At 53.9% G+C, this 13,319-nt stretch overlaps 1 protein-coding gene across 4 annotated transcripts in view; it reads right to left on the reverse strand.

Moving 5' to 3' along the window:
* Positions 1-1,252: 1,252 nt before the first annotated feature.
* Positions 1,253-13,319, reverse strand: part of KCNN1 (potassium calcium-activated channel subfamily N member 1) — a 29,392-nt gene continuing 17,325 nt past the window's right edge. For 2 of the 4 annotated variants that reach the window (XM_082381532.1, XM_082381531.1), the window contains exons 5-9: positions 13,026-13,167; positions 8,881-8,991; positions 8,181-8,308; positions 4,742-4,811; positions 1,253-1,861 (exon numbers count right to left, since the gene is read on the reverse strand). In XM_082381532.1, coding sequence (XP_082237658.1) covers positions 1,607-1,861; positions 4,742-4,811; positions 8,181-8,308; positions 8,881-8,991; positions 13,026-13,167 — 706 coding nt within the window. In that variant the 3' untranslated portion in view covers positions 1,253-1,606. Of the gene's footprint in view, positions 1,862-4,741; positions 4,897-8,180; positions 8,309-8,880; positions 8,992-13,025; positions 13,168-13,319 lie in introns of those variants that run through there. The other 2 variants (XR_014241744.1, XM_082381533.1) reach the window with 2 other exon arrangements.

Below are 13,319 nucleotides of genomic sequence, written 5' to 3' on the forward strand. Positions count from 1 at the left end.
CCGTACACGGCACCTTTGGACCAGGCGCCGCCCCAGCCTCCATCTGGTTGTTCCGCAAACACACCAAGTCTTGCTTCTTGGCCTTTGCACTGGCTGTCGCTGCTAGGAACGCCCTTCCCCACATCTGCTCTCCCACTCACCCACGCCCAAATGTCACTAGAGTCATGCTCTGGACTTATTTCTTTACGGCTCTGGTCGCTGTGTTTGTGACTGCTGTGTGTTTACTACGCCTCCTCCGTCAGACTGGGTGCTCCCAAGCGTGAGCACCGTGCCCTGTTTTCGGCACCCGATCCTACAGAAGAGGAAACTGCGGCCCCTAGAGGGGCAGCCACTGCCTACGGGCATCCACCGGTGTCAGAGTCAGGACTCGAACTCACGTCTGACCACAGCCCACTGACACCTCCCCAGACCCTTCTTGCTCTTGTGCCCCACCTATCACTTCCAGTCAGGTGGCCCATGGCCTTATCGGAGGGTGCCAGAGTCTGGGCTCTCAGCTGGACCCAGATTAGCCTCCCTCTCCACCCAGGGCCCAGCATCTGCCTGCCGCCCCCACCTGACTCCAGCACTCTGAGCTCAAGGCCTGGAGGGACCTTTTGATTCTACTTACGTCTAGAACCTTCCCCTCCATCCTGCCCCAGAGGGGCCCCTCAAACCCCAGGATCACACCACTCCTCTCCCCATGGAGTGCCCTCCACCAAGTCCATTCTTCCCTTTGGCCTATGGACCCCTGAGTTTAAATCCTGGCTCACCCCTCCTCACTCTGTAGCCCCAGGCAGGTGGCTTGACTTCTCTGAGTCTCCCCATCCTACCCTGGTCAGGTTCTGGTGAAGAGTCAGCGTGATAATTTACATTACATTGCCTGTATACAGCAGGTGCTCAATCCATGTCCGCCTAAGACTTAATGGCCCTCCTCACTCATGTCACTTCCCCCACTGGACCATGACCCACAGCTCCGCTGGCCCCTAGTGGGTGCTCCAGCAAAGCCAGCTGGAAGGACGTCCTGACTCTCCACTGCCTCCTGTAGGCCAGGGCTGGGCCATGCTCTCTGCAGGGTCCCTCAATCGGTGTCAGGTGGGACTGGCGCAGACGTCCTCAGGGAGGTGTCTCTGATTGAGTTCAGGCCTGGGAGACAACCTGCCTAGGATGGGGATGGGCTCACCTTGACCCCACATCCGGTCTGGAACCCCAGGGCTGGGTATCTACTTCCCATGTTGTGATTATGAGTGTCCCCCAGCCACGCACAACAGGCAGCAAGTGGGTGGGTCCTGCTTTATTTGGAACTGGCAAGGACCCCTCTCCTGGCTGCTCCGCACCCACCGGGAGCCTGGGGAGAGCCAGGGGTTGAGGGTGGCAGAGGACCAGAGGAAGCTCCGGGCTCTCCCAGCTCCAATCAGGGAGGAAGCCGGTGGTGGCCCGCCCCTGCCCTTGCCTGCCGCACGGCCCTGCCCTCTGCCTGGACAGTCTGGCGGGCCCCAGTTCAATCAGCCCAACTTGGTTTCAGCTCCTTGAACTCCAAGAGGCGCCACTGTACAGGGCTTCCTGGGTGGCGTGGAGGTGGCGGCCACACGATGGCCAAGATTGAGGAGTCTGGTGGCAGGCAGAGCCGTCACCCGCAGTCTGAAGGGGCCGTGGGTGGCCGTCGGTGTGGGGGACTCCGAGCCACCTGGTCCAGTGGGCCGGAGCCAGGCCGGGGAGGCAGGGGTGGTGGAGGCGGGCGTATGGCTTGGGCGATGAGACCCGGCAAGGCCTGCAGGGAGGCGCCCAATGCATCCAGGCGGCTTTCAAGGGCAGCCAGGCGGGCCTCAAGCTCCTCGTGCTGGGCGTGCAGCTCGGACATGAGGTTGTACATGACATTCTGGGTCTGTCAGAGACAGGGAGGGTGGGAGAGAGGAGAGGCCAGGTGAGAGAGAGGGAGGGGTGGTTGCAGAGAGATGGCAGACCAGCCCCGGTTGGGTGGGGGCCCACTAATTGGACCCAAGTGAGGAGCAACTGTGAGCGCACCCCCAACCCAACCGAAGGTATCTTGCTGGGCCCCAGGGAGTGCTGGGAGAATAGGCGAGGGGAGCGGAGACACAGGTCTTGAGTGCCAGGCTCGGGGCCAGCAGTCCAGGGGAATGTCAAGGGAGGTCTTGGGGCCCAGCGGATGTGACCAGAGTTGCCATGAGGGGATGAACTAGCCGCGTGGCCTGTAAAGCCAGAGGGTGGTCTTGGGTGATTCTGGACTGGTGTTGCTCCAGGCTGGGGACACGGTCGAGGGGAGGAGGCTCGGTTGTGAACTATCCCTGCTTTCCACATTCGACTGGGGAGGGGATAGAAGTCTGGGTGGGGAGAGGTGACCCCAAGAATCTGACCCTGTCACAGACCGGGCAACACGACAGACACAATAATTACATTACAGCAGGTGGTGGGGCATCCCTGCCACCTCGACTGATCCCCACAACCCAGCAAGCAGGGGCTGGTTCTGCCACAGTCCAGATGGGCCCGGGAGTTGCAGGGGGTAGGCGGGACACGCAAAACAGCCCTAGGTGCAAATGCCGCTCTAGCCACCAGGTGGCGCTAGACCACCGTTCCGAGTCTCAGCCCAGCTCCGCGCAGGCTAGACCCCCAGACGGACCGCAGCTCACCGCCCGTCGTGGGCGTCAGATGCGAGGGCTGAAGGGGCTGTGCCACACCCTACCCCACTCCAACCTCTCGATCTGTGGGAGGGAGACAGGTCATCCACCCCACAGCTCCTTCTTTCCGCACTGTACCTGCAGCCTCTCCCTTCCGGTCCGCAAGCCTTTACCTGAGCCGTGCCTTCCACCGTTTCCTGTTACTGTAGGCCAACCCCATCCGAGGGTGAACAAATGCCTCTGCCCGCCCCCCACCCCCCACCCTCCACGCTCCACCCCCGTAGGGCCGCAGACCCTCACCCCAGCCCGCCTCAAGGGGTCACAAAGTCCCCCGGGCCAGAGAGTAACATCTGGAGGCACCAGCCCTTGGATGGTTCTTTTTTTGGCCCTCTCTGAGGTTTAAATTTTTATTAGAATATATATTTTGTTTTTGTTGGAGAGATATAAATTAAATCAGCAACCTCGGAAAGCATTAAAATTTAATATTGGAAAACATTTTAACCTCGTTAAATTAAAAAAAATTAGAAACCCTATAATCCAATCCAGTGAAAGACTTACTTGGAAGAAGCCTTCATTAAATGTATTTTGAGAGGAGTATACTGCTGTAATTATAAGGTTTAAATAACTTTTATAAATTCACATTTTAATCATCTGTACTAATGAAGGAAGTGTGATATGGATAATCCAAACTATAATATCTAGTACCTGAATTTTTCAAAGGCATTCGATATGTATTTGGAGCTGTAATCTCATATGACATCAAATTAGTTGGCCAAGGATTTCTACATGCTCTTAGGATTATGTTCTTTGTACTAACGATTGAATTATTTCTTCAGGGTTCTAGAATATGTTTTTTCCTCTGTAATGTTCCCTTTCAAATTAAGTTTATATAGGTTAGTATTAAATTATTATAATTATTATTTTTTTTGGCCACTCTGTGCAGCATGAGGGATCTTAGTTCCCCAACCAGGGATTGAACCCCTGCCCCCTGCAGTGGAAGCGCAGAGTCCTAACCACTGTACCTCCAGGGAAGTCCCCCGTTAGTATTTAATTAAATTGCATTCTCTTGCTAATGGCGAAGAGAGCGAGTCCAAAATGTGATGAGTATAAGTAGTAAAATAGGAGAGGACTTAACATTTTCTAAAGATAATATTAAATTAGGCTCAGATTGATTAATTGATTAGGAGATGGAGCCAATGAGCATAGTTCACACATGAACTATTTATGAAAGGGCAAAAGGGAGTTCAGAAGAGTGTGACAAATATTCTAAGAGCTTGCCCAACTGAAGTTGAGTCAGTTGACGTATCTTCTAATGGATGAATAAAAAGCGGGAAATTGGATGGGACCTGACATTAGAACCAACAAATAGATCCATTTATAACACACACCGATCTTACAGAGCTCTTGCAATCAACTTTAATTTCCTGAAAGATGTTTAATTGCTATACAAATAAGCTTTCTCCTCCGATGCTATAATTTGAACTTATAACCCTAGCAAAAGAAATTTGTTTTTCTCTTAGATTTTAGAGCTTGTATGTAGATGACATTTCTAAATACGAAAGTACCACTTCACCAATTTAGCCCACTAATTACATATTCTTATTAAAACTTTGTATTAGCTATTAATTAAAAATGTAAAATAGCTGCCAAAAAAAAAAAAAAAGGCTGACAAAAATTGGGACTTCCCTGGTGGTCCAGTGGTTAAGACTCCACACTTCCACTGCAGGGGACGTGTGTTCGAACCCTGGTCAGGGAACTAAGATCCCACACGCCGCACGGCGTGGCCAAGAAATTTAAAAAAAAAAAGGCTGATAAAATAGCTGCCAATGTTAAAAAGTAAAGATTTTACACACAGATGTAGATTTCTGGCATCACTCTAACAACTGGAGCCTCTGGTCACAGTGGACCCCTGCAGACAGGGCTCGTATTCCCTGGTGGCTGGTCCCTGCCTGCCCTGCATCACTTGCCTGGGTCACCTGTCTATACTATGGGCACCAGCCCTGTCCCTCCCTCCCTCCCTGGCAGGAGCTGGGCCTTGTCCTTTACTGAACACCCCTCATCCTCCTCTGAGGGCCTAACCAACTCCTTCTGGCCCAGGGGGCTGCCCCACCTCACCCTGCCCTGCTCACCTTGGCCAGGTCTGCGAGCGTGTTGGTCTGGTCATTCAGCTTCCCTTGCTCAATCTTCACACTCCGGAGCCTGGGGGACAGGTGGGCAGGTGGGGTTGTGCAGAGGCTGCAGTGGGGTCAGGGGTCCTCCATGCACCCACCCCATCCAGAGTCACCTTGTGGGATATGCAGTGGGGGATGAGGGGCAAGTTGGAGGTTAGCCCCCTTGCAGCCCGTTCCCTCCTGGCATGCAGGGGGCAGCAGGGCCTGGAGGGCGGTTCAGCCACCACCCACAGTGCCCACATGCACTAACCCCCAGGAAGAGACTTACTTCTGAGCTCTGGCAGGACCCGGCGGAGCAGGGAGAAACCACAAGGCAATTTTAACCTCAGCACACCTGGGCAGCCCATGCCCAACCCTCCCACGTGCGCCACCCCAGGGCCAGGCTGGGGGCCCTGGACGGCGGAGGGGCAGCTGCCCTTGCTCTAGGGAGAGGTCCAGCCTCTGAGGGGGTGGTACCAGCCCTCAGGGATGCGTCCTCCCTCTGCCCCCTCCCTCCAGCAGTGCCTCACAGCAAATGCAGCTGCCTCCAGCCCTGCAGCCCCACTGTATGCCAGCCTGTGCCAAGCTCCTGGCCCTGGAGGTGGCATTTAGTCCAGAAAACTATGCCCATACCATTTCCCGAAGGGGAAGTCAAGGCTCAGAGGGGCAAAGCCAGTGCCCATTGGCATCCTAGCAGGATTTGCACCTGCGTCTGCCACTCAGCCTCTGAGACCTTGGCCCCCTGGACAGCTGCCTATGGGGTTGGGGGGTGTTGTCCTCACCCCTTCTCTCCACCCCTTCTGTAGCTAAACCAGCCCAGGGAGACCTTTCCAGGTGGGACTCTCCTCTCCTCCTCACTGGTCCAAACTCAACCCTCTCCCAGGGCCTCGCCCACATGTGATAGATGCTCGGAGAGGCCCCTTGGGGCCCACCCATGCTGGGTGTTGCCAGGACCCTGAGAGGACCCAGCCCTCGGTCTGGAGAAGTGGAGGTGGATACAGACACCCACAGCCCTGGAAGTTGGCGGAGGCTTGCTAAGGAGCCACTGACATGCCTGCCCTGGGCAAGTCATCCTTGGCACCTCTGGAACCTTCCTGTTACAGGTTGAATGGTGTCCTCCCAGAAGATATATTGAAGTCCTAACCCCCAGAACCTCAGAACGTGACCTTCTTTGGAAATAGGGTCTTTCCAAATTTAACTAGGTTAAGATAACTGGTGTCCTTATAAAAAGGGGGAAATTTGGACAGACACATACAGAGGGAGGACAATGTGAAGACACAGGGACAACATCATATGAAGATGGAGGATTGGAGCAATGCTTCTATAAGCCAAGGAGCATCTGAGGCTACCAAAAGCTAGGAGAGGGGCTTCCCTGGTGGCGCAGTGGTTGAGAGTCTGCCTGCCAATGCAGGGGACAGGGGTTCGAGCCCTGGTCTGGGAAGATCCCACATGCCACGGAGCAACTGGGCCTGTGAGCCACAACTACTGAGCCTGCGCATCTGGAGCCTGTGCTCCGCAACAAGAGAGGCCGCGATAGTGAGAGGCCCGCGCACCGCGATGAAGAGTGGCCCCCGCTTGCCACAACTAGAGAAAGCCCTCGCACAGAAACGAAGACCCCACACAGCCATAAATAAATAAATTTAAAAAAAAAAAAAAAAAGCTAGGAGAGAGGCCTGGAACAGATCTTCCCCTAATGCCTTCAGAGGGAGAACGGCCCTGCCGACACCTTGATTTTGGACTTCTGGCCTCCAGAGCAGTGAGATCATAAATTCTGTTTTAAACCTCCCAGTTTGTGGTACTTTTGTTAAAGTAGCCCTAGGAAATGTGTACACTTCCCAAACCTATGCTGTGTTCCTCAGTCTGTCCTCTCCAAGACCACTGTTTCCTTTTCACTGGCTGCTCATACTGCATTCCCATCATGGGGACTCTCCAGCTCAAGAAGATGCCGTGGCTCCCTCATACCTGCAGGTGGTACCTCTGGTCTCCCTGGCACTGTGCTCATTCCCACCTCCCCGCTTTTGCCCAAACTGTGCACGTTCCCTGGTATGCCTGCCCACCTCTCGGTTTCCTACCCAAATCACATCCACCCTTCAGGCCCTAGTTCAAACTTGCTTGATTTCATCAGCTGTTCTCATAAGGCCACTATTTTTTTGGAGGTGTTCAGGGGGACCTAAGGGTGAGCGAGATAGTCCTTCCCCAGAACAAAGGGACACGGGTAACTCACAGAGCAGGTGCCTTCTCCACAGACCTAACTCTCCTCAATTCCTACCCTCCGACTTCTCCCAAAGAACCTTCTGGGACATCCCTTGGGGCAAGGTCCAGAGCAGAGCCATGTCTGTGTCCCCCATGCCTGGCACACCAGCTGGTGCAGGAAATGCTTGTGGAATGACCAAATGAACATATTGAGGGTGGTAATAACAGCAACAATAACAGTTCCCATTTTCAGAAAATACTGTGTGACAGGCAGGTGCAGGCAAATCACCTGGTCACCCCAATTGTTTGATCCACACTCCATTCCTGGAGAAGAGGCATAATTACACCCATTCATCCTTGCTGTCTTCCTGCTACAACAGCAGAGTTGAGAGTAGCTGTGACAGAGACATTTTGGCCCACAAAGACTGAAATAATTAATATCTGGCCCTTTACAGAAAAAGTCTGCCAACTCTGGCTGCACATTGGACTCACCTGAGGAACTTAAACTTGAGCTCAGGTTGTATCCCACACTCTACTGTAACTGGTGTTGGGTATGGCCTGTGGCATTTTATTTTATTTTTTTTAATTTTCAGCCATGCTGTGCAGCTTCCGAGATCTCAGTTCCCCAACCAGGGATCAAACCAGCACCCTCAGCAGTGAAAGCATGGAGTCCTAACCACTGGACCACCAGGGAATTCCCAGCCTGTGGGATTTTAAAAAGCACCCCCACGTGACTCCAGTGAGCAGCCAAGATGAGAACGACTTGATTAAATAATTCTCAGGAAAAAGGGACAACAGAGAAAATTAAGTAATCTCTAATTATCCCACATGATCACATGAATCAGGCCACAGATTTAATTCTGAGCTTCCTGGAAGCCAAAGCAAAAAGGGGAAATTGCTTCAGTGTCCAAGGGGAGAGTCATTTTGGCTATTCCAGAGAATAAAATATGCTACCTGCCACTATGTTGGGTGGTTTGCATGATTTATCAGAGGTGACTGTTCTGGACAAGTGCTGGGCCCATCACCTGCCTCCCTCCGACCAACCCACTATCCCACCCAGCACAGAAGCTGCAGGCCCCAACCAACTGACCACCTGGCATGGGAATGGCCATGATGTGGCCATGACGAGCTGTCTGGCCTAGTCTGCAGCCTCCTCCCCGTGGGCCAGGGCTGCCTCCGTGCCAGGTGGACACAGAAATGCAAGTGGGAAAGGTGTTGGACTTACTGATGGATGGCTTGGAGGAACTTACGCTGGTGTTTCCGAACCCGGGCGTGGTCTGGCTTTTTCACCAGCCTGGTGTGTTTGTAGATGAGCCACGTCTCCCTGAGAACATTAGCAGCGGCGTTTTTTACCTGAGGCCAGAGAAAGAACAGTTCCTTAGAGTACCACAAAACTATGGAAGGCTCTGGAAACCTCCAGAAACTCCTGGAAATGCCCCTCTGGGGTCCTGGGACTGTAGGTCAGGACCATGTTTACACATCCACATCTGTGCTGTGTGTGTGTGCGCGCATGTGTCTGCCTAACACACATCACTCACCATGGGCCAGACCCTTTCTGTACCCTTTCTATGCAAATGTTAACTCAGTGAATCTACACACGCCGGTTATCTCTCTCATTTTATATGTGAGGAAACAGAGACACAGAGAAGCTGACCTGCTGAGTTCATCCGGCTTATAAGCTGCATCTGGCTGCCTCACCACGAATCCCTGCCTCCTGCTGAGGGGCCCGTGACTGGGCTGTGACTGGGCACAGAAGTGGACACCTGTGCACAGCTTAAGGGTGCTCACGTGGTGGCACAGCCCAGGGCAGGCTGGGCACACACAGGCAGCGTGGCATGACCCGTGGGCACGTGTGCAGAAGGTGAGGAGGGTCTGCCCTTGAGGACCAGGAGGCGAGGTGGCTGTGACGGGGCTGGCGTCCTTACCCGCTTGGTGAGTTGAGTGTCCATCATGAAGTTGTGCACGTGTTTCTCTGCCTTGGTGAGCTCCAGCTTCCGGGCCACCACGGCCACCACGAGCGCCGTGCAGCCAGCCCCCTGCATGAAGAGGGCAAGGGGGCACGTCAGGGTCCACCTCGTATGGGTTGCAAGTAGGATACCCTCCTTCCTCCAGGAAGCCCTCCTGGTTCCTCCCCCTCACATTTGCCCTCCAAGCCTGCAGCGTTGGCAAATCCCATCTTCTGAGTTCACTGACTCCCAACCCCACTTGCTTAATATCCATCAAACGTCCAGGGAGCCTGTGCCATAGATTAGTTCATTTGATCCCCAGCAACTGCGGGAGGTAGGACCACTCTTAACCCCATTGGGCAGACGGGGAAAGTGAGGCTTGGAGATAAGAAAAAGGACAAGAAACAGGCAGGATCTGCATGTACATTTGGGGCTGAGGCCCACGGAGGTGGGAGGATTTGGAAGCATTTCCATCCAGGCTTTGGGGTCTGGATGATGGGGACAGAGACCCAGCTGACATGTTGCTGACCAGTAATGGGGACTCAGCTGGTAGGGTCAGAAGGGTGGCGAGAAAGAAGGGTCAGGCCAGCTGCCTGTGGTGGGGCATCTGCAGGAGGAAAAAGGCAAAGTATTGGTCCCAGGATGCGGGGAAGTAAAGTGGGGGGACATCTCCCCCGTGATGGGTTCCCTGCTCTAGCAACCACCCTCCCCAGTATGTTCTGAATGGCAGCCAGTCTCCCGGCTAGGGAAGGAGGCCAGAGAGGATTTGCTTGCCCACTTGGGGGGCCACTTGAGAGACAAAAGGGCAGGAGTGAGGACCCGAGGGGGACAGCAAGGCTGAGAGGTAGGGGTGGGGGGCAGTGAAAAGTGATGCAGAAGGAGGGAGGGAAGGGGGACCTTCTGCCACTGAGAATCAGGAGCCGGGGAGCCCAGGACATCCAGGTGTCATCAGCCCCAGGAGTGGTGTGGAGCAGGTGGCAGGGGCCAATGAGGGGGCCAGAAGGCGGCTCCCCACCTGCGCTGGAGGCTGTCTTTGGCACCTCATCCACCTGCTGCTTCCTCCTGCAGCTACTGCATCCAGGGTGGAAGGAAGGAAGAGACCTGGGCTCAGCCTCTGAGGGCCAGGGGAATGGCTAGTTTTTCTTCCGGCTGGAAGGAAACATTTATGCGGAAGGGTGGGCACAAAGTCGCCCCCTGAGGAGACCCCATCATGCGTTCCTGGCCAGGACGAAGGTCTTGGGAAGACTCAGGAGTCCGTGTTCAAGAAAAGCCCTGTCAACTGGGGCAAAGAAACATACTGGAAACCTCCATGTGGAATACTATGCCTCCAGGAAAAGGATCAGCCAATGACTCTGCACAATAGCATGGATGCCACATCCAGCAAAAGACACTGAGTTCAGAGGAGGCCATGCTGGGATGCCTTGAAGTTCAAGAATGAGCAAATGTGTGCTTTATAAGCTATTGGAAGGGGGTGAGTCCGTGGGGCAGTGACTGGGAGGGGACACACTTGGGCAAGGGTAGAAGAGGAGAGGTCTAACAGAAGAATTAGAAAGTGGCTTAAAAGACCAATGTGTGGGGAATTCCCTGGTGGTCCAGTGGTTAGGACTCTGAGCTGTCACTGCCGAGGGCCCAGGTTCGATCCTTGGTCAGGGAACTAAGATCCCACAAGCCATGCGGTGCAGCCAAAAAAAAAAACAGAGAGAGAGAGAGAGAGAGAGTAAAGACCAACGTGTGGCTTTGTGTGATACCTGGCTGTGTGGTGACAGAGAAAAGCAAAAACATCCCTGGGTGTAAACATTCCTGCACGTGCCAGGGCGAGGGCCTGGAATGAGCCACAGGGTAAACACGGAACTAATTTTCTGGAAGGAGGCTCATCCCAGAGAAGAGAACATGGCTTTTCTGTTTCGCTGCAGGTTTTCTGGGTTTAAAGCCATCATCTTATCTGAGAGCTCTTCTTTTTTCGTTTGTAAAGTTCATTTGCCGGGGGTGGGGGTAGGGGAGTGGATTGTGGCCGATCTTTAGTTTTTTTCCCTTCCAATCTCAAAAAATAACGTAAGCAAACAGGCATAATGCCTTTTAACTGAGAGAGGGTCTAGGTCAGCTTGGCCAGGAGAAGCGAGGCCCCGGTGGGGGCCAGAGGAGGACGTGGACCCCCAGCTTGTGTCCAAAGAGGAGGGGACAAGAGGTGAAGGGGGGAGAGAGCCATGGGCCTCGGGAGATGGTGACAACGGGGTCAGTCTACATGCAGTGAAGGGGGCTGGGAGGAGCCAATGGAAAGACAGCCCTTCCCTCTGCAGGAGGAAAAGAAACCACCGTGGGGATGGCATAGTACTTTTGCAAGAACAAAAGCATCTCTCTACGAAGAAAAGGAAGTGGCCTGGGGCGGACCCTGGGGGGAATCGGGTTGGTTGACTTCCTTTGGCTTGTGGGTGTTCATTGATTTTTTTCACAAATTGAAACCGAGCAGGACCCTGTGGGGCTCCTGGGCAACAGAAGCCTTTCGAACAGTTGCTAATCAGGGAAGGGAAGGGAAGGGATGCAGAGACAAGGGAGGAGTAGCCAAGAAACCATAGTGCAGCCTTGGGGCAGGGTCCTGGTTCCACCTTAAGGGATACACATAAGAGTATCTTTGAGCTCTTCTGCAGAACTACGGCCCCCAGCAAATGGAAGATGAACTATTTGATGAAGCAGTCTTCATTCCAGAGAGAAGGTCATAAGTTTGATAACCTCAAGAACCACAGAAGCTCATCAGGAGATCACCTGAGGCCAGATTAAAGGAATGCAGGCCCTGCACACACTCTGAGCCTTATCAGCATTTCCGTCCATGAACCATTGTATAAAAGTCCTCACCAGGGCTTCCCTGGTGGCGCAGTGGTTGAGAATCTGCCTGCTAATGCAGGGCACACAGGTTCGGGCCCTGGTCTGGAAGATCCCACATGCCGCGGAGCAACTAGGCCCGTGAGCCACAACTACTGAGCTTGCGCGTCTGGAGCCTGTGCTCCGCAACAAGAGAGGCCGCGATAGTGAGAGGCCCGCGCACAGCGATGAAGAGTGGCCCCCGCTTGCCACAACTAGAGAAAGCCCTCGCACAGAAACGAAGACCCAACACAGCCAAAAATAAATGAATAAATAAATAAATTTAAAACAAACAAACAAAAAAAAACTCCTCACCAAATCCTCCTGGGTTGGGACACACAGTTTTGAGGGGCATGAGCCTGCTGTGTCCCCCTTTGCCTGGCAAAGCAATACAGCTATTTTTTCCTACTTCACCCCAAACTCTGACTCCAAGATTTGATTTAGCACCAGTGGACAGATGCCGAGTTTTCGGCATCAAAATGAACATGCTAATTGGGGGCTGGGGAGAGGAGTTCCCTACTGTATGTTGAACAATTCATAATTCAAAACATGGAAAAGCACTTGTGGAGATGAAAGAAACTTGGAGAGAAAGAAGGTTCCAGAAGGAGGGGATGGGCAGGGAATCTAATGATCAAATCAGGATAAAGAGAAGGCACCAGACGCCAAAGTTTGCCCATACAAGCAGGCGGACTTGAGAAGTCTTCAGGGAAGAAGGGGTGCTGCCTGGGCCCACAGGAGTCACAAGAGATAAACCTTACACCCCAGGGGCTCAGTGGGGTGCTCAGGACACCCCAGTAGTCAGGGAAGGATGGAGAATTGGGTCGTGATGGCAGGGCTCAGAGGGTATTGACTGGGTATCCGAGGCATTCATGGCTCTAGGCATTTCACATAAATGAACAGACTCAGTCCTTGCAACAAGCAGGGGGAGTGGCGGAAACCGAGGCACAGAGGCATCAAGCCCGTTGCCCTGGATCCAAGGGCTGTGAATTAAGCAGGCTGCGAAGCATAAAGGGGCAAAAATGACTCTTGGTTCAGAGTGGACCACAGGATCTGGACTGGAGAATACAGTGGAAGCTACATATCTAGGGCTGGAAGAACCCAAGAGGAGATGTCCCCGGGAAGCCTGAGGGTGTCTTCTGTGTCACATCAGAGGGAAGGAGCAGGGTGGCGGAGGGGTGGGCTGACACAGGGAGGAACTCTGAGCGGGTCCACCTTGAGACGGCGTGAGCTCCCCATCAGTGGGGCTGTGCACGGGCCCTCGCCCTTACCATGATGCCAGTGAGCAGGCACACGCCCTTCCCGCAGTAGGTGTGGGGCACCATGTCGCCGTAGCCGATGGAGAGGAAGGTGATGGAGATGAGCCACATGGCTCCCAGGAAGTTGCTGGTCACTTCCTGCTTGTCGTGATACCTGGGGGATGGGGGGAGCCAGGGAGGGCCCAGTCAATCCACACTGGTCCCTCTGCCTTCATCACACCCCCAGGAAGGCAGGGCCCTGGGTCCACCTGGCTGCATGGGGGCCTTGACTGCAGGGAGCTGATCACTCTGGAGGCTCAAAGTGTC

The sequence above is a fragment of the Balaenoptera borealis genome (genome assembly GCF_965194805.1).
Source record: "Balaenoptera borealis genome assembly, chromosome: 2".
Lineage (NCBI taxonomy): Eukaryota > Metazoa > Chordata > Mammalia > Artiodactyla > Balaenopteridae > Balaenoptera > Balaenoptera borealis.